The sequence below is a fragment of the Gekko japonicus genome, unplaced genomic scaffold (assembly GCF_001447785.1).
Source record: "Gekko japonicus isolate JY-2015 unplaced genomic scaffold, Gekko_japonicus_V1.1 scaffold292, whole genome shotgun sequence".
Classification (NCBI taxonomy): domain Eukaryota; kingdom Metazoa; phylum Chordata; class Lepidosauria; order Squamata; family Gekkonidae; genus Gekko; species Gekko japonicus.
In genome coordinates, this window is record NW_015173131.1 from 648,568 (window position 1) to 675,392 (window position 26,825).

Below are 26,825 nucleotides of genomic sequence, written 5' to 3' on the forward strand. Positions count from 1 at the left end.
GGGGAGGAGAGGAGAAGAAGCAGAGGGGGAGGGGTTGCTACTAGCGGGGCGGAGGCGCGCTCCCGCTAGCCCGGCCTCTGCTCTTGTAGGGCGGCAGCGCGCGCGATGGATGATTGTTGAGGCGGGACTCCCGCCCCCCTTCTAAATTCGCGTGCACACTTGCGGCCTGCGCCGTTCCCTGTGCTCGGCCCCGCCTTGCCCACCCCGATGAATCTGGGCGGGGCGCGTTCCCGCCGCCTTTGCCGCGCGAGGAGACCTAGAACTAGTGCGAGACCGCGCCTCGTTCTAACATAGTCGCTGGCTCGTGTGCGCGTTCGCTGGACGGCGCCGGCTCGAGAGCAGCAGCAGCCGGCGAGGTTCCAGGATGAGGCCTGCGGGCCTTGATGCTGCAGAGTCCCCAGGGAGGCGGGGTGAGCTGCGCCGGCTGCGGCCACTCTCCTTGCTCCTGAGCCATTTAGGCTAGCTTTGGGCGAGGAGGATGTTCATCCCCACCTTGGCCAGGAGGCTGTAATACTGAGGACTAGGCAGGCCTAGGCGGGGCCTTCGCTTTGCGGGCTTTCCTTGTTCTAGGAACCAATAGTATTATTTGTCAAGTGCCTGTAATTAGCCATACGTTCTGCGTTGAACTAGCTGTATTGTGCTGAAATAGGCCAGGTAGGCTGTATGAATTATTTCTCACAAATAAATAACTTTTTTTTTGTTATTCATCTGCAGACAGTTTGCATTTTGTCTTTTTGGGGGGCAGAAGTTATACTAGTGCACCTTCTAACAACTGTCTGTGGGATGAAACTGTTTTCCGCTTTTTAATTGTGCTATGTCATAAAACTGGATGTCATGATATACTAAAGCATTTTCCAGAGTTTCAGGTCTGTGGGCTGATTTCCTGAGCCCTTTCTTTTAGCTTTTCTGTATGTTTTCCTTGGGACCCTTTTAAGTCATCAGACCCTTGGGTGAAGTGTACATACTTGTAAGGGGTTGTACACTACTATTTGGAAGCATTGTGCCTATTTGATCAGACTAGTGGGGCAGGCAAGGCCCTTCTCTAGATAGAAATGGGCCTTGGGTGGTTTACTGCAAAAAAGGTATTAGTAGATGACAGCAGTGCCCATATCCTGTGGGTTAGATTTAATTGCTACCTTTTTCGAACCTCCACAGACACAAGCACTTGTGAACTCTTTTTTACTAAAATGTAGCTCTTACAAAGTTCAAATTTAGCACAGTAGGGAAGGACTTTTTGTAATGGATACTTCATAGTGCTTGTTCAGAAAAGTGGGAGTGAAACATTTGCCCTTTAAAGGGATGTAGCAGCATTATGTGAAGGCAGTGCCTTCCCTGTGGGTAAATGTGTGTGTATAAAAATGGTGGGTGGGAGGCTTTCTTCTGTTTTCTTTAGACCATAAGTCTGAGAATTCAAGACATAATGAGAAATATGTGCACAATTGGTGATCAGTGACTCTAGATTGTCCACAGGCTGTGAATCTTAATGTTTAACTTCTCTAAAACATCTGCTAATCAGTTTATTCTGTTTTTCCTAATTTATTTGCAGATAAGGGAAAGAAATTTCTTTAGCAAGGAAAAATGTTCACAATTTTATTGAATGTAAAGTCTTGGAAAGCATATGATGTTATGGCATGAGTGTGTATGTATGTTAATAAACCTGCTTACTTTGATATATCCAATGGTTATGGGCATTATTAACAAAAGAAATATACATACTTGAGTATTGTTGGATATTGCTTGTAGCACTAGAGCACAACAGGATAGGTGAATAACTTATGAATGTTATCCTTGCTATGGTACTAGACTTTAGAATACCCCCTCCACTGGTGGTGGTTAAAGATAAAATAGCAAGAGATTGCTCCTAGTATAGAAGATACCAAGGTATTAAAATAACCTTTTCATGGATCGTTTTTGGACCATATAAGCTCCCGAAGAACTGCCGCTGTTTTAAAACTCTGTGAACCTAAGAAACGTGCATACTCCTACACCAATAATTTTTCTTTCCCTTCCCCTTTCATGGAAAAAAAATATTTACCAACTTATTGTAGGTTCTACCAGTATAAGGTATTTGGTGAACAGGGGGTTAATATGTTACAGTTTTCAGGTGTAGCAGTGATAGCAGCAAAAGCACATGGTGGGAGGGAAAATGGAGCTCCTTTTTTGGTAACAGATAATTTAGCATTGCAAAGAGGGTCGAGGAAGTTAAGGTGAACTTCAGCACTCAAGTAGTAATGTAAAAAGGAAACTTCAGAGCAGTTTGCGAGTATCATAATTTAATATTGCTGGCAGTTAAGACAAGCAAGATGGCAGTGAGAAACAAGGAAAACCATTTGAAACCCCTCCCCGCATTGTAGTACTTTTCAGAAACTGTGTTCCCCTCCACATCTCCCCCCTACATTGATGCTCAACAGCTCTCAGTCTGAGCACCCCCCCCCCCCAAACCCAGTATTTTATATTCTCATCAGTCCATTTATGTTTCTTTTGGTTTGCAAAGTCATATTTTACTGTACCTCTGGGGCTTCCCTATGTAACAATTCTTTGTGGGTGGCCTGGTTTTGCTGCTGCTTTGACTGACACAGGGGACAGCTACTTTGTTATTAGATTTAGTAATAGCATCAAAGGTATGGGGGCATGAAATACCATATGATGTAGCCCCCTGTAGTGAAAGGTTATAAACTCTTGCTTGTAGATATTCATATAGAATGTCAAGATTACGATGGGAGGAGATTGCAATTCTTTAGGTATTTTCTGTCACTAAAGACTAAAGTATTGGTCTACCTGATATGTGACCTTTCAGCATCAGTACAAGTAGTTGCTGTCTGATCTATATTGATTTGGAGGTGCAGATAGTAGTTGTATGGACTAGATTCAATCTTACATTTCCTTGTAGCATCTGTCTTGATGCTTATGCTCACCCAACACCCCCGGTTTTAATTTTATTTTTTGTCTCAATCCTGGCTTGTGAACCGATGAGACGCACCAGCAAACAGTCCATATTTTCTTGTCCTGTTGCAGAAAGATGTGATGGGTGGACTAATTCTTCTGTAGAACTAGAAGAGTCTCAGTGTCAGTTGAAGTATTGTAGTGGGCCTGTCTAGTTTTTTTTTATCAATGGTATTAAAATGTTATCAAACTTCTTGTGTTGTGTGTGTGTGTGTGTGTGTGTGTGTGTATATATATATATATATATATATATATAACCATGTCAGTTCTACTTTCCTGCAAATGTATGTTATTTGTTCCTTAACTATTAACATAGGTGCTAAAAAGCACTAGATGAAAGGCCCAGAATCCCTACCTCTAATTAGTACTTCTTACTGCTTCCCAATTCAACTATTATTTTAAGCCTGCTAGTTTGGCGTAAAATTTTGATCCTGCCTTGAACCATAAGGAGAGGCGAGATATAAATGTTTTTATAAATAACTATTTCAAACAAGTTTATTTACAAGGTACCTACCATGATGAAATAATCCATATTTCTCCAGTTATCTTTGACACTCACAGACATGAGAAAAATATCTGGAATCTTACTGAATTCTTAGTGTAATGTTCATTGAGCTTCCCATATTTACTAATGTTCTAGCTGATTGGAACAGTTAGATTTTTAGCAGCCTGGGTGGATTTTTGAGCTTTCCATTTCCCATCATAGCACCATATCTTATGGAGTGACTAAGCAAATTATAACTCTAATATTTGTGTCAGTGTGCAAAGGCAGACACAGAGTAAAAGAACTGTTTCCAAAATACGCTGATTTTTAAAGCAGTGAAGCTCCAGAATCTGAATAGATCTTTTGCAACTTGATTAGGTAATATTAAAGTGGGGTTTAACAATGAGCATATTTAGGGTTTAGAGTAGAATTTTCCTTCTGTCATGAGCCTTAGTACTAATTTGAGAATTATTATCCCACTCTGTGACAGTGAAATTGTGCTTTGTAGAAGCTGTTTCTTTGACAAGGATTGGCTGATTCTTTAGTGAGCACTGCCAAATGCATCTCTTTAGCTTTTGGTGTATCAAAGATGTTAGATTTAATCTCCCCTGCTCTTGGGAAATTGTGTTTACTGGGTCAGTAGCAAAGGGAATAGCATCATTCATTCTGCTGTGCACAGCAAGCTAGCCAGGATGTTTCTGCCAACTGGAAACTTCACTGGAAAAGTAATAATTCTTTTTTGTGTTGAACATATCAGTTTGAAAATTCAGAAAGTAAAATAAGAGAGATGTTTCACATTCATTTTTTTCTTAAATCATGTTTTACTTGTTAACTATTACTATTAATTGATGAGTAGACCCACTTTGCATATTTCTGTCACATACACTAGTCTTCAAGTAAGCAAACTGTAAATGATTTTACACAATGACATTTTATGTTTTGAAGAAAATGCCTAGCGTGGTTCCCTTGTCCTTTGGGTCCATATGCATCTGGCAATGTACAGGCATTGCATGTTTGCAACAGTTCCCGTAGCCATGGGGCTTCATATGCATGAAATGTAATTGTATAGTTCTGTTGGAGTGTTTTGTGATGTTGAGGGGAGGGGCCGTGGCTCAGTGGTACACCATCTGCTTTGCATGCAGAAGGTTCCAAGTTCAATCGGTGGAATCTCTAGATGAAAGGACCAGGTAGTAGGTGCTGTGAAAGACCTCTACCTGAGATCCTTGTGAGACCCTCCTTCACTGAACATATTCCTAAGTTTGAAATGATCTTCAAACTTCATCCCAGGAGGAACTGGTAATCAATGGTTTTGCTTGATACTGACTTAAAGTGACTCCTAGTGCCAAAGATGGTTGATTCAAAAGTAGATGGCGTACCTTTGTGTCTACTAAGTTATGGGACTCTTACCAATGTTTACTCTCTTTTTTTTGCCAATACTCAAGGCTGTTTTTGGTTATTAACGTTTATCTCTTCTCTCCAGTGTCAGCAATTACAGGTTAAAGAATGATAGCCCAAATTTGAAGAGTACCTAAGCTTTTGTACCCAGAAGCCTCTGTAATCATAACTATGGGTTTGAAAGTTGGAGACATTTCTGGGAGTAGTACAGGAGCAATCACAAGGTGGCAGCAAACCCGTTGCTCCAGGACTCGACAAACGTGCTTGATGTATTAAAGAAAAAAGGAATGACACGAGGCCAAAGACATTGTCCATTGATTTCCATAGTAGCTGGAATTTCAAGCCTTACATGGCATTCAGACGTTGTTGCAAATTGTGACTGAACTCCGAGTGGGCATGAACACAGTTTCTTTGGTGCCCAGCTTTTTGGTATGATCAAGCTCCAGTTCACTGTAATGGCTGAAATCAGATGGCATGATCAGTTGGCGCTTGATCAGATGGGAAAGAGTCCATGCACAAAGGGTGGGCGTGAGTAATGTGCACAAGCAGAGCAAGAGGCTGTGTTCATGCCCAGTAGAAGTTCAGTTGCAGCTTGTTGAAATGTCTGAATTCAGCCTCAGTTTTAACTGCTGTAGTAGCAGGATGTAGACAGTAAGCATGTATTCAAATATCACAACCTGCAGTTTGTTTGAGAACATTCCTTCTGAGCCTTGTCTTCCTTCTTCCACCTCCATGCTGTGGACTTCTGGGTCTAACTGCAGCTTATGGTGACATTCAATATGGGGGCAGTTCAACAAATTACCATTTGTTTCTTGCCTATTTATTGTTTTGTTTTTAATTCATTTATACCCTGCCTTGCTCCCCAGTGGGGGACCCAAAGCAGTTTACATAATTCTCCTTTCCCCCATTTTATCCTTGCAGCAGTCCTATGAGTTATATGAGACAGAGAGTATGATTGACCGAAGATCACCCAGCGAGCTTCCATGGCACGAGTGGGGATTTGAACCCAGGTCTCCCAGATACTAATCCAGCACTCTTAACCACACACCACACCACACTACACCACCACCAGGATGCTAAATTGAGATTAAACGTAGTTAGATTGGGGGCTTCCTGGTTTAGGAACTCCTCAGTTTGGATGCTGTGTGCAAGGGAAGAGAACGTGTAGGCCCAAGAATCTCAGGCTCATTGTCATAATGAACAAAATGTGGCTGCTTCATGATGAATGAAAAGCCTTCTTTTGTAGAATAAATGTATTGTGAACCAATAAATGTCAGGATCCTGTGTATTTTTATCGCGTGTACTACTGTAACAGCTAACTTCTCTCTTATCTCAATATTTCTTGTTGGAGTACAGGTGGTGGTATTTTTGTGTCTGCAATGCTGTATGTGTGTGCTTAATTTTTTTGCATATAAATTATTTGGTAATTAGTTACAATGTTCTTGTCAGGATTTTGTGTCTTGGAAAATTATACTTGCTCTTTCTATTTGCAAGCTTGTGTTGTACACTAAACCAAGAAAAGCTAAATTTTGCATAAATTATAAGAATTTATAGTCTTAAGGCTTATGAATAATTTTTATAACTTTATTTTCATTTTCAAATTTTACAACTCAAGAACAATAAACATATAATATATATCAAACATAGTATTCAAGAAAAGTCGCTTAAGAACAGTGTAACTAATCAATCAGTAAATTGTGTACTTGGCAGGTGAAACATTGGTATTGTTATTCGTTGAAGTAACACATGAAAAAATACAATTTCCCCACAAAAACAGAATTTTTAGAGGGATTTTCAGCAGATAATAATTGTGAAGCTGTCTTATCCATAGCTATGATGTCCCATATCTTCGAGAACCCTTGTTGAAGTTTTTTATGATTTCTAGAATTGGGCTATTAATGTTTTGGCTACAGTCAACAGTAGTGAGGCAAGTTCTGATTTGTAATAGCTGAAAGAAGCGATCTCCCAGTGGTTTAAGAGTATAGAATCTGGAGATTGTTGAATTTGTAGCCCAATAATTTTATCTATGATAGGGAGTATAGTGCCCCAAAAAGATTTCACCTTAGTGCACGACCACCAACAATGAAGGAACTTATGAATAATTTTGAATACTTGCCCAACTGCTATCTAAAACAACAACATAAAGTTCTGAGAAGTGACTCAGGGATGTACATTTTATGTATTCAACCTTTTACTCCTCAGTTTTCAATACACATTCTGTGTTCAGAATAAACACTCCAGTCTATGTAATTTCATATTTGTGTGTGTGGTTTTGAAGAATCTGGAACTTTTTGACCTGGTGTAGAATGATAGTTGGGAGCTGAAGTGTGTGCGGAGGGTGTTCAGAACCAATACGTGGCAAGAGATTATGAAAGTGTTGAAACTACTGCCTTTGGTGTATGAACATAAATCATGCACTGCCCATGCTTTGTTGAGGCTGGTCTCTCTTTTTTTGGGCTAATATAGAAATCTTCATTTCAGGTCATGAAGTTCAAGCACTGAGAATGTGGTAACCCTTGCAAAACAACATAAGGAGCTCAGCAGTCAACACAATTCTGCAAGCTTGCCTGTCTGCTCAATACTGTGTGCTGTAAGGGGGTATTAGCATTGGGTGTGGCAAGATACCTGCAAAGAGAATTTATTCTTTCTTGGTGGAAATGGAAGTGGTGATCTTCAGGACACTGAATTCTGCTGCTCTTGTGCAGCGTGCCCTCAGCCCAAGCTGTTTACTTTATAATTTCTGATGTTGTGCTCACTTAGGCAATTATCCAGAAAGTCCTCAAAGTAGAGTCCCTCTACTGAAGCAGTAATTTCTGCCTAGCTGCTAGGTTATTTTCTTTGAATCAGAAACACAGTTTTAGAAAGCTGAATATTGCCTTTTAGAATTGAGAATCACTGAAGTGTGGAAAGTCTTGATCTGAAGGGATCGTGTTTTACTCCCCCCCCCCCCCCCGTTGTGTTTTTTTTTGGCTTGTGTCCCTTATGCATCCCCAAAACTGCAAGCCAGGAAGCCTTCAGTAAACCTCAATTTGTTGTAACTTTTCCATCAGAAGTTCTAATAAAGTCCAGCTTGTTAAAGCATCTGGTTGGGTATTGGAACAAATTACCATTTGCAGTTCTGGTGCTGTACGCTAGGAGAAAGGAGAATGCAAGTCCAAGGAGGCTTCAGGCTTGTGTCCCTTATGCATCCCCAAAACTGCAAGCCAGGAAGCCTTCAGTAAACCTCAATTTGTTGTAACTTTTCCATCAGAAGTTCTAATAAAGTCCAGCTTGTTAAAGCATCTGGTTGGGTATTGGAACAAATTACCATTTGCAGTTCTGGTGCTGTACGCTAGGAGAAAGGAGAATGCAAGTCCAAGGACTTCAATTTGTTCTCGTTGCAAATGGAGATTTGTTTTTCAGCCGCAGTCTATTCAAATAGAAGAAGAGGAGATTGGATTTATACCCCACCCTTCACTCAGAGTCTCAGAGTGGCTTACAAACTCCTTCCTTCCCCTTCCCCTCCCCACAACAGACTCCCTGTGAGGTAGATGTTCTGGCATGTTCTGCATACATTGGAGAGATAAATGTCATTCCATTTTAAAAGTAATACTGCAAAATTGCTTTAGAAGGATTTGTGGGGAAAGATTGTATACTATTTCAGCCTTAGAGACATTCTGGGCTGTTGCTACTTCTCTGTAGGATTCCATATATCAGATGATAAGGATGCATATTTTGATCACTTGATTTGTCTTGTGAGTGGAGCTTGAGTTGAGGTTCATTCTGGAAGAGCATGCAAATGACAATGCTTTGTAGTTCTGGGAAGTTTAATAGATAGCAGCACATGTCTGTTACGTATCACCTTTTCAACAGGCTAACTGGGAGTATAGAGCAGTGGCGTAAGATGAACTCAGGAACTGTACAGCCTGTTTTATAAAGGTGTATGCTGTGTTAAAGTCCCTCTGTAAGCAAGTGGCTTAATACCTTTGTAGAGCTAACTACCAGGGAGGCTAATAAATGCTTATTTTTTCTCTTCAAAGGAATCCTGAGGACCTTGCAATATGAATAATTCCTTGGAGAACACCATCTCCTTTGAAGAATACATCCGTGTGAAAGCACGAACAATCCCCCAGCATAGGATGAAGGAGTTCCTGGACTCCCTTGCTTCAAAGGGCCCTGAAGCCCTACAGGAGTTTCAGCAGACAGCTGCTACCACCACTATGGTCTACCAGCAGGGTGGCAACTGTATATATACAGATAGCACAGAGGTGGCTGGATCTTTGCTTGAACTTGCTTGTCCTGTTACAACAAGTGTTCAGCAGCAAACCCAGCAAGAACAGCAAATACAAGTGCAGCAGCCTCAGCAGGTTCAGGTAATAATGCTTTATGATGATTATTTCCTATATCCATATGTATCAATAGGCAGGAATTTGAACTCTGGGTGGTTTTCAGTCTAGAAGAAAAAAGAAAAGATTGACTCTGTTTTTAAAGCACGTGAATTTCTGCGGACACAGCTTGGGGAACCAGAAGAGGGCAAAGGGGAGGAAGAAGAAAGCAAATCTGATGGCGAGTTGGGCTCGGGGTCTTCGGACGAGGACTCCCCCTCTGAAAAGGGGGCAGCTGCCCCCAAAAGCTCTTATAAACTGAGGATTAGAAAAGATAAGAAGAAATAAGGGCTGAAGGATTTGTGTGTGAAAAAATGTTGAAATAACTTGATGCTCTGGGAACTTCTTTAAACAGTGAAAGGGATGGTTAAACGATAATTAATCTAGCATAACCGACTAAGTTCATTGTACTATTAGTAGCTTTTTGAAAATAGCATGGTGATAAGCTGATGTATTGATCTCCTACCCTTGGGTTTTTAGTTAGTTGTGGGTCTTTTTTCTTTTCCCCCTAGATGTAGTTCCCTTCCCTATATTTTCTGTTGTAGTTTTGTAGTCTGCAAAAAAAAAATCAATAAACACCTCCCCCCAGGGGGATGAAGAAAAAAAAAGAACTTGAAGCATCCACTAAAATGGTATAGAAGTTAATGCTTATGAATTATCCACGTGGACAGTTGAAAAGCAGGTGGTGTTGACCTTGCTGGAGCTAAGCCTTATGGGATTGGTCAGTGCCTGGTTGAGAGTCCACCTGGGAATTCTTTGTACATCGGTATGAGTTCTGTGGCAGAAGAAAGGTGCTCTAAACTTGTAAAAAGGGTTTAATTTCTAAATACCATGATCACTTGACCCAAGCTATGTATATTTTATTCAGTACAAATAAGAAATTTGGCTCAGAGCAGTTATTTCAATCTCCCCACTACTTAGATTGCTTCTACAGTGTATAAGCATTTGCATTAAGTAAAAGATTTCTGTTTGGCTATAACGAATGGGATAGATTGCATTTCTTTCCTGATACCCCACAGAACCCTGTTTCACAAGTCATTCCATATCCAAAAGTGTGCTAGTGGACCCCAGCAGAGAGCAGCATGCAACTCCTGAAACATTCTTATGTAGTCCGCAAAAGCAGAAAAGATTATCAGAAAAATGGCAGTACAATCTGAAGAGCACCCTTCCCCACAAAAAAATATTCAGTATTTAAACTAGACATATTCTCCCTTTGTGGAAATGAGAGTGCGTTCATATACCCCCTCTCAACTTCTTTTTAAAAATGTTATTATTGTCGTTATGACAATAATGCCTGTTCTAGTGAATGTGCTCCTAGTCATAAACAAGTGGTTTAGTGTAACTTCTCAAATTTGTGTTTGTTAGAGTTCATCTCCAAGTTTTATGTTTCAGCTCTTAAGCATATTGTCACACACCTAATTGTGTCTCAGAAGAAGCACCTAGGCATTTGTTTCATTGCCAATGTGTACCAGCCAGTTAATTTTTTTTAAGTGGCAGGTTTATTCGCAAGGCTTGGAGACTTTCAAAAGCATAACAGTATGACAGGTACAGACATATGATAGTATAACACACTATAGACAATATTAAAACTGTATCGTGGGTCCTACCTTACCAAGCTCACTTTCCCCTTTCTCTGTGTTCATGGTGTGCAAGCAGATTGCCCAGCAAGCCAATTTATCACTGAATACTAATACAGTGAACTATGCATGCCCTTGCCCTGGTTATGGGGGGTACCTACAAAGGCATTTACTGGTGACCGTTGGGGATGATGCTCCCAGCACAGGCCCACTGCTGCTTTAAGGTACTGCAGAAATAATGTGTAACTTTCCTCTCTGGGACAGGATCTTAATTTAAAATGTTGCTAGTTGAGGAGACTGTACCAGGAATGTTGCCAGTGCTGGCACTTGAACTCCTGCTGTCATCTGGCAGCTTTCCATAGGCCAGATTCTACTAGCTGGACTTCCAGTTACTAATTTCTATTGTGTCTGCAATATGTAGCTTTGAGTAACCGAAGAGAGAGAGAGACTCCTGTCCCAGCAGAAGGAATTAAGCATATTAAAAGTTGTGATGCTGACTTCTAAATACTTGATTTTGTCCTTTCAGTGAAAATGGAAATGTTTTTCAAGACCTGTGTACTTTAAGCTAGCTTTGATTTACCAAGTGAGCTTCTCCTAGGGAAGAAATATTTTATTCTATTTTATTCTCTTACTTTGAAGCAACTGCATATTTTGTGGCCATATTGTCTCGAAGCAAGCAGGATAAAGTGACCCTTTTCAGAGCCCGTGGTAACCTGTATGTATTTTGAAAATATATACCCTGTCTTTCTATTATAATCCACCCAAGTATTATCTGTATCAAACATAATTGTAAACCTCCGTTTTAAAAGCAAACTCAAACCTATGTAACAGCATGCAGCAGCCTAAAGCCAGTAAAAAATTAAATCTGATATAAAGCTGAAAGCCAATAAAAGAAGTCAAGAAAAACTACAGTGATAAAAATCATCAATAAAACCAATCAGCAGCAGCTGCAACTCAGGCTTGTATGTGTGCTTAGAATAGGCTAGCCCTGAATTTATTTTTTTTAATGAAATTGAATTTGATTAAAAAATGCTTGGTTGTTTCTTGCTGCCCAAGCTGTGTTAAGAAAATGTTTTCATTTAACCTGCTTCAAAGGGCTTTATTTGCTTTAGAAAAATACTGTCCAGCAGACTTGGGTGCCCTTGACATTTTATTTAAGTGCAGCAGTGCCTAAGCACAAACATTTATTTGCAAGTCTGCACTGAAGATTTTTGCTGAAATTGTGCGTTCCTTGGAGGTTGCTGTCACTTTTGAGCAAATATCTGTAATAGTGATCTTAGTATATGAGAGAACAGGTATTAGGATTTAAATCTATCTGCTGCACTGTGGCGACCTATTGGGGAGGACTAGGTTTCTCTTTAAATTATATGGGGTGTTTATAAAATAGGTAGTTCCGGCTGCCACCAGGAATTTTCTAAATTCCAAATCCACTTTCAGCTTCTTATGTTGGTATTGTGACCCAGGGTCTAGGCTTTCAAGGGTCTCTGTGGTCCTGAGGAATAATTGATATGACTTCTGGGATTGACTTGAATAAAAGAGGATTTATTGAAAGGGGAGCAAAATAAGAGGTCGGTAATTCTGTAACTGGTTGGGAATAAGGTTCCTGTAAATGAGCTTGTCAACTGTATCACTTTAATACACACATCCTTCGCAGATCCCACACAGATTCTTTAGACTCTCTCACTGACTGAATTTCCACTGAACAACCTCAACTGAAAACTGTCTTACATAACTCTCTCATAACTGACTTTCATACTTAACTTTCAAAACTGACTAACACACTCACACAGAGATTCCTTTCAAAAACCTCTTCCACACTGTCTCATCCTCCAATCACAGCACACTTGTCTCACTCCGTCACTCTAGTCTACTTATCACCACACTTCCACCAAACATTTAAAGAGACACACACGCTCTTAAAACAAGGAATCATTACATGCACTGTCAATAAAATACTGTTAACTAGCGTTCCCTCTAAGCTGAGTTAGTGTGAGCTAGCTCACAGTTTTTTAGCCTCTGGCTCACACATTTTTGTCTTAGCTTAGGAAGGATGGTTCCATAGCAAACTAATTTATGCAGCAGCCAAATTAGCCAAATAAAGTACAGCTTTAATGCCAGTAGCACACAAAGTAGAATTTTTGCTCACAAGATCCCACACTTAGAGGAAGCGTTGCTGTTAACCCTTTGTATAGATGCAAAATGATGAGAACTTGGAAGAAACCAAGTTCCAAAGGAGCAGAACACCTCTTTATAGCAACTCTTTCATCATTGTTCACCTTGAAGGTATCTCAAAGGTCATTGGTCAGTCTCTTTCCCTGGAGGCACAGGATTTCCACACACAGATGTAATCCATATTTCTATTCTGATTCAGGGAGTAAAATGGGGGTTGTGATTTTATCTTTTATCAAGAGGTAATCCACATATCTTATATTTCATCTTGCTTAGTCTTCACATGTCTCTGAACATTTTTAAGAATTCTGAAAAGTACTTATAGGTTGTTTGAACACTTTCTTTGTGAGGTATTCATGTTGACAGCCACATTGGACTGAGAAATACCAATTCAAAAGATTATAGTAAGGTGGAAACATCTTTTTGATTTAACCGTGATGCAAGGAACTTAATGAATATAAAAATGTACTTCATTAGCCTTGTATGGGGGGGTGAAATGGGCTCTAAACAAGTTATGAATTTATTTTTTTAAAAAACCTTGTTAGTTATCGTGAGCCATCACCGGGTACAATGGAAAAGAACCTACTCTTGGTTTTCCTTTGGCCGTACAGGAATAGAATAGCAGTGAAGAAAATAAAAATATAGTATTTTGTTACTTTCACCTATATGCTTTTTTTTTCATTTTCTCATTCAGTGCAGTTGGGGTAAAAGTTAACCCAAACACTGTTCAATCTATATTGCAGTTTGTGAAAACTGCAAGCGTAGTGGGCAGTGAAACATAACAGGGCAATTGATCTCATCAAAGTTGAGGAATACATGGAGCGCGGAGAGTTGTAGAAAATTTGGAACCAAATTTTATCTGTTTTTCCTACTTCTCCAGGTTAGTTTGATCCCTACTATCTTATTAAAAAGTAAAGCAAACTTATCTTCCTTTTCCCATCTTTGAGGGCTTTCAGCTAATCCTTAGGGTGCTGAGAAGGGTGTTTTTTCTCTTTTTCAGTAGATAAATATCAAAGCAGAGGACTAAAACAAAAATAGCTGTATGATATTTGCTGGTAGTCCTGTGTTGGCAGTTGGCACTTGATTCAGAATAAACCAGTTTTGCCACCCCTGCCTCCCCAGTTCTACTTGTATGTAAATTTGCACAGGAAGTTTGCTGGGCAAAAGCACCAAGGTAAATGAAACAATGCAGGGCCTTGTCCTGAGCACAGGAAGCAAGCTTTCTTCATACAAAGCACAATAGATCATTGGCACCTAAGAAAACACAGCACTGAGAAATTGTTTGTATTGGAAAGCTCACCTATGCAGTTTCTGTAAAAGACCTTCTAGCATCTATTTGTGCCAGTTTATCCATTAACATACATGCCTTGGTTTCTTACGTGGTTACTCAGACTTGTTGACTTGGCAGCTGAATATGTGGACTCTAATTGAAAGACATTGTGTTTAGGGTGATAATGAAGTTCCATTTGTTTTTCGGCTCATTCATACCTGCAAGTGTCCTAGATGTTGTTGTAATAAAATTTATGTGAACCAGCCCTAAGTCATCCCTCCCAGTAATTAATAATATCAAGGAGGACTGATCTATCAACTTTTCTGTTTTGCCCTGCATTCCATGTGCAGCTACAAAGTAATACTTGTTTAGGCAACTGCATTATTGATGTTTGTATAGATTATAGTTAGGTTTCCATATTGGCTATACTTGATAGCTTTGTTACCATTTCTAAGCATTTCAGTAGCATACATATCTCACACTACATTTTGGAAATAATTCAGGAGTAAGTCAGAAACTCCTGCTGCATTTTGCTAGCTTCATAACTGACATCTATGTGGTGGTATATCTAAAAACTTCTTTGTCATGTCCTATGTTTACATGGGGAGATATGGAGTCCCTTCACCTTAACCTACTTCAACTGTTGGTTATAATTTGTCAGTTTCTTGGGTAAGATGTGGTGAGAGGTATTTATGTTCAAGAACGCTAACTCTTAAGCCCTTGTTCTTGCAGGTGGAAGTTCAGGTTCAGCAGTCCCCTCAGCAAGTCTCCACCCAACAGCTTTCTCCACAGCTCACTGTTCACCAAGCTTCGGAACAGCCCATACAGGTCCAGGTGCAGATCCAAGGTCAGGCTCAACAGCAGGCTTCCCAGACAATACAGGGTCAAGCTCTTCAGAGCCCTAGCCCTTCTCAGCTGCAGGCGGCTCAGATCCAGGTGCAACATGTGCAGACTGCTCAGCAAATCCAGGGTGCAGAAATACAGGAGGAACACATACAGCACCAGCAGATCCAGGCACAGCTTGTAGCAGGGCAGGCTATTGCTGGAGGCCAGCAGATCCAGATCCAGACAGTTGGGGCACTTTCCCCTCCACCGTCTCAGCAGGGCTCACCACGAGAAGGTGAACGGAGGATCAACACTGCCAACATCCTCCAGCCAGTGAAGAAGCGCAAAGTGGATATGCCTATTACTGTCTCGTACGCTATTTCCGGGCAGCCAGTTGCCACAGTCCTGGCCATTCCCCAGGGCCAGCAACAGAGTTATGTATCCTTAAGGCCGGACTTGTTAACGGTGGATAGTGCCCACCTGTACAGTGCCACTGGGACCATAACAAGCCCTACTGGAGAGACTTGGACCATCCCTGTTTACTCTGCACAACCACGTGGTGACCTACAACAACAAAACATAACCCATATTGCTATCCCCCAGGAGGCCTACAATGCCGTCCATGTCAGTGGCTCCCCGACGGCTCTGGCCACCGTGAAGCTGGAAGACGACAAGGATAAGATGGTGGGAGGCACATCAGTAGTGAAAAACTCTCATGAGGAAGTGGTGCAAACCCTTGCTAACTCCCTTTTCCCAGCACAGTTTATGAATGGCAACATCCACATTCCGGTGGCAGTGCAAGCTGTAGCAGGGACGTACCAGAATGCAGCTCAAACGGTGCATATATGGGACCCACAGCAGCAACAGCAGCCCACACCACAAGAGCAGGGGCAGCAGCAACAGCAGCAACAGCTGCAGGTCGCTTGCACTGTAAGTAAAATGATCTTGATGAACAAAGTTTCTGTGCTGTGGAGTGTCAGAGAATTTGGGAATGACCATAGCTATCTGTGTGCAAATGACACTATTACAAATCTTGCCAGGGTGCTCTTTTGTAAAATGACTCAATTTGCGTACTCAGATAGCAGAATTTTTAGTATTTTGATGGACAGGGACAGCGTGTGATGTAGAAGTATTGAGGTGGTCAGGTTAGAGGGCTTTGAGTGTATCCACACTCATCTTTCAGCAGTACAGCCTTCTGTAGAAACTGACTTGCATATTATATAACATGTTATCTTCCTCATGAGAGCTAGAATGCCTTTCATGTTTCAGAAAATGTTAACCTGGAGATTCTGTAAGAATCCTAACTATTGGATTAAACTCTGTACACAGTTACAGAAGACAAATAGTCCTTTCCAGGATGTTACTGTCAGGAAAAACAAGAATTGGTATAGATTTCTTGTTCCAGTCTTCAATTTCCGAGTCATGACTAGATAAAAAATAGGGAATTAACTATTGTCTTGGATTGCACATGGAAACGTATTTCTGCTGGTTTCACTCTTCCTGCTACAGCATCGCTCTCTGTTTCCAAGGATATTTTGATTCTCAGGTGCAGCTTTTAAGGAGGGCTGCAAAAGAGATCTGGTCTAGAAATTCCTTTTGTTCATAATTATTGGATTCAACTTATAAGAGTTTTTTGCTATGATTTTAAACACCAAAAAAAGAGAATAAACTTTTGGTCCTTGGACTGTGCAGGTACCGTGGTTTTGATTATTGTAAACACAGCTTTTAAAATATGTAATGTAGTTGTGTCTGTTCAGCAAATCAGTTGCATTGTGGTAAACCTGTGATATCTGGAAAGCAAAAATTAAGACATGTATGACTTTCTGATAGAGAATGTATAGCTTGTCTTGTGTGCCTCTTAAAGGGTCTGTTTCCCAGAGCTTTGAGTTTATCAACCAGTGGGTTTGCAGGAGGATTTTGATATTGTGATGTTTAACACCATGCTGAAGATTACAGCATGCTAAATATTAAATATTTTCTTGTTTTAAAGATCCTGGAGCCCACGTTTGGCACCTTTGCCTTTAGCAACAGTACTTTCTGCATGCTATCTGCCCTTTCTGTTGACAAGAGCATTTGTATTAGAAAACTGACTATATACATAAAAATTAAAAAAAAATTATATACTACTTTGATGTAGAGGTGAGAATTTTAATATCTTGACTTAGGCTTCTGACAGCACAGTCCTACGAATGCTTTTCCTTGGAGTATGCCAAGAATAGTTGTGAATAGTATTCTGATTAGACCTGCTGAGGATTGTTCTCTAAAACAGAATAGCTCTTTCTAGAGTCTAACAGAAATAAATGTGAAAAAGAAAAAAAGCAGGAAAAACAAGAGACTGAGCTAAAGGAAGGCATTTTTTTAAAAAAAAATTGTATCTTTATACATAGAGTTATCTGATCATGGTTACTAGAATAATCTCTGTTTTAATTACTTATGAATTCATTTGGAAAAAGAGGCCCCGTATGGTGTGGCATCAAGCCAGTGTTGCCAAACACTGGTAAAACCGAGGGAGATGAAGACCCAGAATTTGCTATTGTTGCAGGGTTTCCCCCTTTCAAGGAAAACTGGCAGCCCCCACTGTAATGTCTCTTTTCTTTCAACATTCCTATTGGGCATCTTGTGGATTAGGAATACTCAGGTTTAATTAAATTAGTTACCTTTTAAATTGACATCTAGTATGGTGGTGATGGCGGTGTTGATTTGCCTGCATTACGAGTTGAGTTTCCGTGGCTCAGGATTATTTAAATGTTGAGCAAGTGATCTACAGAACTCTTACCCTTGGGCCTTGTGAACAAGCACTTCTCTCAAATGATGCAATACCAAATCTGTATGAAAAAGTCATAAGAGTAGAGCCATGCAGGCTTTTCAGAATTTAATATACCTGCAAGTATCCTGTTAACCTCCATTAGGGCAGCGTATTTAGTTTTCTGATTTGGAACTAGCTCCTTTGTGGAATTCTGAGGGATTGTTTGCCTTGAGAATAATAGTGAGGTAATTGCAGGATGCTAGCCAGCACACTCTTCTTCTGCCAAATGAAGTAGCAGTGGAAGTCTTTAAGGAACCTGCCTGTCTATACAGATGCCACGTTTCCTCACCTATAGTTCTTGGCATCCTTAAGTCAATAGTTTGGCAGCTATGTGTCAATCCCATCTGGCCTTACATTACATGCAAAGCCCCAACAATTTGAATTCTTGTGGAATGAAGGCACAGTTTCCTTTTTCCATAATGCAGCAGGTACTAGTAGCTATTACAATGTACTAATGCTGTTCTTGGAATTCATTGGGCTTGTTTTAGAATTCTCCTGCAGGTAGGATGTGTATGGGATCAAATCTGTCCTGGAATACAGGTAGAGTAAGGCAACAGAGCTAGATCACAGTCAAATACCGGTTTAGCAGCAGTCAGAGTTCATGGGTTGGTCTGGAAAGCAGAGTCAAGGCAGTCGGAGGTTGTTGATCAGCAAGGTCCAGGCAGATCTGAAAAACAGAGTTGAGGGTCAGTCTAAAGGTTGCAGGAGACAGTCAGAGTCTGGAGTTGTGGTTGCAAAGTTCATAGGGTTGTGACGAGTTGCTTCCACAATCTGCAGTTCTCCAGGTCTGGTTTATATAGGCATTCCTTAACAAGCCTGATTTGCAGCCATCTGCTTGGAGGTGCTCCTGCACTTACTCAGAACTGGTATCATTAAGCAGCTGGTGCTGAGCCAAGAGGCAAGCACTCTGTCTGCATCTTGTCGGAGCCTTTCCCTTCACTGTTAATGAAGGGGAGCCTGGTGGGCTACTTTCCTGCCACTGTGCTTCCTCAGCTACTTCAGAGCTATGCCTACGTGTGTCAAGGTCAGCTGCTGGCAAAGAACCTTGAGGCTCCTGTATCTCTAATTCACTAACTTTAGCTGGTGGTTCAAGAAAATCCCATACTCTTCTAGGTTTTGTGCCTGTGGCTTGGGAGAGTTTGAAAGTATCGAACATGTTCTCCTGTATTCTTTTTACTGTGATATTTCTGCTGTTTTTCTAGAACCTCTTTATCAGAGTCAATTAGGGCAATCTGATTACTCTAAGATCTGTAGCTAAATTTCTCTGTTGTGCTACTAAGAGGAGAAGATTGTTTCAGTTGCAAGGGTAAAGGACATATCCTTGTCTCCCTGCTGTATGTTCTGTCGCTATGCCAATAAAGGTTCTGATTGATTAAAAAAACCAAATTTTAGCTTGTTCAGAGCTGGCTGCGTGTGGCTCCTCGATTCCTGAGGAGTCTTCAGCCACACTGGACTCAGGCTGGTCAAGCTGGCTCATGACAAAACCTTACCCATGAAACAGTCATGGTCATCAATATATCCAAGGAAGATTTAGGGATGATTGCAGTATCCTGTTACAGTGGATTTTCATTTTTCATTCAATCTTTGTCCTATCCAATCAGATCAGGATCCAGTGTTTGGGAGATCCGATGAGCAGTCTGGGAAGATATATACCTTCTGGCATGTTTCTCCTCAGAAAGCCAGTTTGGTGTAGTGGTTAAGTGTGTGGACTCTAATCTGGGAGAACCGGGTTTGATTCCCCACTCCTCCACTTGCACCTGCTGATGTGACCTTGGGTCAGTCACAAGCTCTGGCACAGCTGTTTCTGAAAGAGCAGTTTATGTCAGAGTTCTCTCAGCCCCACCCGCCTCACAGGGTGTCTGTTGTGGGGAAGGGAAAGGAGCTTGTAAGCCGCTCTGAAACTCCAGGTGAAGGGCGGGGTATAAATCTAATCTCTTCTCTTCTTCTTTTCAGGTAACCACATAAACTTTGGGTACTTGGGAATTTTTTCATTAAAGTCTCATAAAACACACATGTAGCTAAGCTTTGGAAATCCTGGGGCGAGCACACCAATATGCTATAAAATAGAAATAATACTTCAATAAGAATGTTTAATTTTTCAGTGCGCAAATAGTAAGTTTTGAAGAATTTCTGTTCTTTTTTTAAAATTCTGTGGTATTAAAGTTTGTAGGAAAGCGGATTCCCAGGATCATGGGCTGTTCATGAACACAGGTCAGATAGCTGCAGTGTGGAGGGGAGAAGAAGGCAGAATTGTCTTCTTCTTGTGTCAGTTCAGCTCTGCTGATGGAAGGAGTGGGGAGGACTATTTTTCTCCCCGTCTTTCCGTTACAGCCTCTCAACCCATGTGGGTCCCACACTCTGCTTTCTCAGAGTCAAGTGGGACTGCTCGGGACAAGCAAGTATGGGGAATATCCATGACCATCAGCACATTCCAGCCTTTTGTGTGTTTTGTTTTTAATGCTGCTACTGTTTTATTTTTATGTTGCAACATGTGGACACACCTTTCCCAAGTCTTCTGATAATTTGGGGTTGTGGAACTGAATCCCCATTGAACTTTTTAATTGTTCTTTTGTCTGTGGTCTCCACAGATAACTGTGGAAAAGGGGGTTGAGTGTGCTGTCTTCAGTCTTTTGGTTCTTCTCTGTAAACTTCTGCAAATTTAATAGATGACTTTCGGAGCAAAACCCCCTAGATTAAAATGAAATGAATCCTGGTCAGGACAGAGCTGGAGGAATCTGCTTATACCCAGTGAAAACCAGCGCTGCAGTTAATTCCATGGCAGTGACTACTCCGCCTGCCTCCACATACCTGTAAAATTTCTTCTTGCAGGCCAGTGTTCCATAAAGAAAGTGTCTGCTTTCTGGTTTACAAAGACTTCCATGTCTGCTTGAAGGCCAGTTTTGCTTGCCAAAGATGAATGATTGACTGTTTGTAAGTCTGATTAACGTCATCTTCCCTACTTGTCATCATCTAAAGACGGATCTTGGAAAGTGTTTATATTTTCATATCACTCTCCGGTGCTTTTAATTTTCCTCTCTCTCCAATGAACAAAATCTTTTCGTGGCCATTCTGAATGTTAAATTGAAAGGGGGACAAAAATATGCTGATGGGTGTTCTCCCTCTTAGGCGGAGGACACCTTGGTGGTGATTCCCACCATCCACTCAGGGAGGCAGGAAGAATCTTTTTCTCTTTCCTGTCTCTGCTGTGAGAGTCACCCATCTCCTCAGTCCTTTTCCTGCCTCACAGGGAGAGCACTTAGTCAGTAGACTGTCCTACTTCCTCCGATCTATTTTTATCATTCTATTACTTCTTTAACTCTCCACCTTCTACCTTCTAATGTACTGTTTTACTATTTTCCCAGTCTTACTCTGTTCTCGTTCTTACCCTCCTGACCAATCTCCCTCTAAGCTGTGGAGTCTTGTGAGCAAAAATTCTACTTTGTGAGCTACTGGCATTCAAGTTGTGAGCGAGCGATTTGGCTACTGCATAAATTAGTTTGCTCTGGAGCCATCCTTCCTGAGCTAAGACAAAATGTTTGAGCTGGAGACTAAAAAACTGTGAGCTAGCTCACACTAACTCAGCTTAGAGGGAACACTGCTCCTGATAAGCTGAGTTAGTGTGAGCTAGCTCACAGTTTTTTAGCCTCTGGCTCACACATTTTTGTCTTAGCTCAGGAAACATGGCTCTAGAGCAAGCTAATTTATGCAGCAGCCAAATCGCTCGCTCACAACTTGAATGCCAGTAGCTCACAAAGTAGAATTTTTGCTCACAAGACTCCACAGCTTAGAGGGAACATTGCTCCTGACTCCCTTCTTCTTCTTCTTCGTCTACCGACATGGGAAAGGAACAATGATTCGCGTCAGAGTGGCAGTCACTTTAAGCGGCCAGGTTTCATAGTGTGCCTGCTCGGCCGCTCAAACAATGGATTGGTGAGAGGATAGTGATGGCTTCCTCTCTGGCAATGAATTGGAAGCCATGGCGATTAGAGCATCTGCCACGGCTTCTATAATGTTCAGGGCTGCTATAGTCTGGACTAGAAAGATGCTTCAATTGATTGCAGACTCAACTAAGGTGTCAACAGTCTTCTTAAAGCTACATCATTCACGGCGGATGCAACCCATGACTCCTTAATTTTTTCATCAAGAGCTATGGTGTCAGCAGAAGCAGCCAGAAGAATGTTATGACTGTGGGCATGGCAGGCAGATTACCATTCAAAGGCCATCGTATCAGCCTACCTGTTTCAAGGGGATAAACTATTCAGCAATGCTCTCAGCAGAATTTTGGTGGAGATAAACTATTCAGCAATGCTCTCAGCAGAATTTTGGTGGAGACCAGAGATAAGGAAAGGTACTCCCCAGAACTTTGAAGTGCAATGATAGCAGACCCTTTGGAAATTATTCCTTTCATGCCCAACGTATGCTCCCCAGATTCAGACAAGAAATCAGAAGGCACAGCTGGAACCAATCAAGACAGCCATTCAGAAGAGGAAACTTCAACCCCAGATTCAATAAACAGCCCAACAACTGATCAGATAGAGCCAACAGAGATGGGAAACTCTCTAAAGCATGACTTGCAGTCAGCTCCGGTGGGAGGATGCCTGATTCACCTCAGCGGTGTCTGGCTTGGCTCCAATGCTGACAACTGGGAAGTAGAATTCAATATCTCCTACTCACAGCAACCTACAAAAATGGCTCAGAACGTTCAAAACGATCAAGCATCTTCTCAGCATTCAAGCCATAGAACCAGTCCATCGTTCAGAAAGGGGGCATGGAGTATACTGTACTTTCTTTATGGTCCCAAGAAAGAATTGGGATAGGAGAGCAATACTGTACCTGAAATACCTCAACAGGTTAAACAAACTGAGGCATTTCAGAATGGAAACACTACAATCAATCAATCAATCACAGAGTCTGTACAACTGGAAGAGTACCTAACTTCGATATACTTGACGGAGGCTTATCTCCACATACCAGTATTTCAGGGTCATCGCAAATGCCTACATTTTTTGTGTCAGGGAGATCCATCTTCAGTTCAGAGCTCTCTATCTTTTGGCCTTTTCACAACCCAAGGATTTTCTCCAAACTACTGTTCAACATGGATGACAGCAGTATATGGATGAAAGCAGCAGAAAGTGCTTTGAGCTCTAACGTATTCATATTTATAGCATAATAATGAAAACATACTAATTAAGTGCCCATGGCATACTGGTGTAACTGCCCATTCCTTTCCCCTCCTCTTTTTTGGGAATGAGCTAGATAAATGGCCCAGAGCTCTAGTATGTTGATTGGTAGAGCCATTCCTTCTTGCTCCACTGCCCCTGTACTGGGTTCCCCATCCAGTGTTGCTCCCCATCCGGAAAGACTTGTGTCCATGAATATTTGTCTCATTTCTGTGACCCAATACTTCTTGCCCTGCATAAGGTTGGATGTCTTCATCCACCAGACTAGACTGTGTTCCAGTCTTAGTTGAACGTGGATGGACAAGGCTTCCTTTCTTGGAATCTGATCTTGGAAGGGTTTCAGAAGTTGTTACAGATGCCTGGAGTGAAACCTGTCTCGTTCTATTTGTCTGTGTTTGAAATGAGCAGACCCATGAGACTTGTGAGGGACATTAGTGAGGAGGATCTGCTCCATATTATGGATGTCGCCATTTCTCTTCTTTTCCTTGCCCTTTTTGTCTGTAAGGAATAGACTGCTGGTCATGGTATCTATTAGTACACCTAGGTGTTCCAGTCTCTGTGTCGACTCCAGAGAACTCTTCGTCGGGTTTACCAGGAATCCATGGTCCTGAAAACAGCGGATGGTCTTTTCCATGTCTTCTTGTGATTTGTGACAGGAACTGAACCTGATTAGCAGGTCATCAGAGAGGGATGAATGTGTACTCCCTCCTCTCTTAGCTTCACCACCGGATTGAACAGTATACTGCTTTCATCCATATTCGTCCTTGAAGGTATCTTAAGTTTCTATGCTTTCTGAAATATATACATTCCCAGATTGTTGATACATTGGTTCTTCAGGTGTGGATATCAACTGAATGAGGTATTCTGTATTAAAGCTAGCTTTATTCACTGGTTTGGTGTTCGGTAAGGCTTATATGCTGGTACATGGAACATAAATCTAACTGTACCCGGAGCCTTGGTTATTTTAGCATTCTTTCTTTGGATATTATGTGAGAGTTACAGCTGCTAACTTGATTTACTACCTGGTTTGGTGCTGAAAATCAGATCATTATGATTGGCAGGGTACCTTTACAGCATGCCACACTTAGGCACAAGGATTTCTTGTATGGAAGCTGTTTGTTGGGAAGGTTGCCCTTGAGCTGCCGGCAAAGGCACAATGACCTTAAGAACAGACATTTGCTAAACAATTGTTTTCTAAAGCTGTGGTCAGGTTTCTCCCAGCAGAGGGCAATCTTTTCATCCTTGCTGTTTCTAAATATTTCACAGAGATAGTGGTAGAAATCTTCTGTGGTTTTTTTGTTGTTGCAACGGGTTAAGCTTTTGGTGACAGTAGATTCATGAAGTGATAACTTTGATATTGAGCCTGAGAATATCCTCTATGCATCTTACAAAGATACAGTTACTTTCTCACATTTAGTTAGCTGTCTGGATGAAGACCCTTAGTAGATTCACTTGTGGAAAGGGAGTAATTATGTTTAATGGGACTATATGTAGTCGTAGCAAATAGCTTTTGCATTTTGAGAAATTGTACCATGGGACTCTCTAACACACACATTGTTGGTTTGCAAGTGAATTTCATATCTAGTTCGGTGTTTTTTCAGTTTAACTTCAGGAGACTTGTTCACAATGAATGTGAGAGATGCTGCACAAGCAGGGAGTAATTTTCATTCGAGATGTGGCAAATCCACATTGGTGGCTAACGAGCATTAGAATTGCTGTGCAGAAAGAGCAAGCCTGTTCAATGATGTGGTACACTAGCTCTGGAGGAGGATATTATTAAGACTACAAAATGACACAAGATGTTTAAATACTTCTGCTAGCTTTTATATAATTAGAAGTGGCTTTCTTCAACAGGCTCAAACTGTTCAGGTTGCTGAAGTTGAGCAGCAACCACAGCCTCAGCCTTCACCTGAACTCCTGCTTCCGCAATCTCTCAAGCCAGAGGAGGGACTGGAAGTGTGGAAGAGCTGGGCACAGACTAAAAATGCTGAGCTGGAGAAAGAGTCGCAGAACAGGCTCGCACCTATTGGCAGTAAGTATTGTTGCTTTGAGGGTTTTTTTTTTTTTTTTGTTTTTTTGGGCTACTGAATCCCGAGGTGCTGGAAAGAATCCTGTTTGAGAGTAGCAGGGCAGGCTTAACAGGAAGGATGGTGGAAGGGGAAAAGAATGACTCAAGGCTGAGAAAAACAGACCTGCTGAAAAATACCAACTAGTGTTCTTCTTTGCCATGGTTCGCAGGACGCCAGCTGTTGAGATTTCAAGAGGATCTTATATCTTCAGCTGTAGCTGAATTGAATTACGGGCTGTGCTTAATGACTCGCGAAGCTCGCAACAGCGAAGGCGAGCCGTATGATCCTGACGTTCTGTACTATATCTTCCTGTGCATTCAAAAGGTATGGAAGCTTTTACTGCAGACTATTGAGCTGGGTAGAGTGCAGCAACAGATGGTATGATCTGAAAGATTCTTACACGTCTGGCACAGAAGCCCTTTTGTGTGAAGCTGTTGTGATTTTTTTTAAAAGACAGTATATACATTTGTCATGTTGAAAACGTAGAAACACAGAAAACATAGAGCTGGAAGGGGTGTTCCCAAGGGTCATCTAGTCCAACCCCTTGCACAACAACAACAGTTTTATTTTACAGTCAATGACCAGCATACACAAAGGTTTACATAAAATTAAACGATCAAATTTCGCAACTTTAAAAATTACACTCAAGCTACTGTATGCATTTTCCGATCCTTGTACACCTGTGCACAAAATTTAGCCACTGTTCGGGTTGTTTCATGGTTTATATCATGCTAACAAAAAGGAAGGGAAGGGGGAAGGGAAAAAAAGGAAGGGAAGGGGGAAGGGAAAAAAAGGGGGGGGGAAAGAAAACTCAACCCAAAAAGTTGCTATGGATCCACAAGGGTTAAGCTGACTCTAAATATTATAAAAATGCAAAATTTATTCAGGTGTACACATTTTAAAACTTAGACTCATTAAAAATATACCATTCAGACATAAAAAAACTTCTCAACATTCATACATAGATGGGTTAGTGCTGTGCAACTGAACCAAACGCGTTTCGGCCCCTCAAAGGGCCTTCCTCAGTGGTCACAATTCCAATTACAAATTTGACATACATTCAAAAATTTTTTTACATAAGATGTACATATACAGGAGAAGGCCAGATGTTGTTTCCTAAGTACTGATTGCAAACAGAAAAAGAGGGAAAAGGGAAGCAAAGAAAAATTCATTATAGTTTCCCTTATGTACATTATTGTTAATTGACAAATACTATATACTAAAAATAAAAATTACCTTCTGTATTGTGTGTTATTATTCTATAAGATGGGCCTCCAGTTTAGCCAAATAAAGTCCACCAATAATTCTAAATATAAAAGGGAATGAAATAATTTCATAAAGTTATATGTTTCAAAAAGGAATTCATGTTTTATAGTTTTTTTTTAAAAAAACAATTTCTTAAAAAATTGGCCTATTAACCTGGTATCACAAACTTGTGTGAATTGAATGTATGTCACTCCATCCTGTACAAATTCTGGTATTAGCTACTATATATGGTGGCCAGTATAGTAGCTAATACCAGAATTTATTTGGCTAAACTGGAGGCCCATAAATAAATAAAATAAAATAAAACCAGGAGTTCTATGAATATCTGTTTGTGTTTCTATATCTGTCACTCTTTGTTTAATAAGTAGTTTGGCTTGGTCTGGCCCATGGTTCAAAAGTTCTTGAGGAGATAAACCTAGTTTTCATATAGTTCCCAAAACCACTTTCTGCCAACTGGATTGAAAAGAGTCTTGGAGA

General features: G+C 40.9%; 1 protein-coding gene across 2 annotated transcripts in view; it reads left to right on the forward strand.

Annotated features, from left to right (window-relative positions):
• Positions 1 to 26,825, forward strand: part of QRICH1 (glutamine-rich 1) — a 42,601-nt gene that overhangs the window by 465 nt on the left and 15,311 nt on the right. For both annotated transcript variants that reach the window (XM_015422116.1, XM_015422114.1), the window contains exons 2-5: positions 8,842 to 9,174; positions 14,935 to 15,957; positions 24,868 to 25,045; positions 25,252 to 25,406. In XM_015422116.1, coding sequence (XP_015277602.1) covers positions 8,863 to 9,174; positions 14,935 to 15,957; positions 24,868 to 25,045; positions 25,252 to 25,406 — 1,668 coding nt within the window. In that variant the 5' untranslated portion in view covers positions 8,842 to 8,862. The remainder of the gene's footprint in view (positions 1 to 8,841; positions 9,175 to 14,934; positions 15,958 to 24,867; positions 25,046 to 25,251; positions 25,407 to 26,825) is intronic.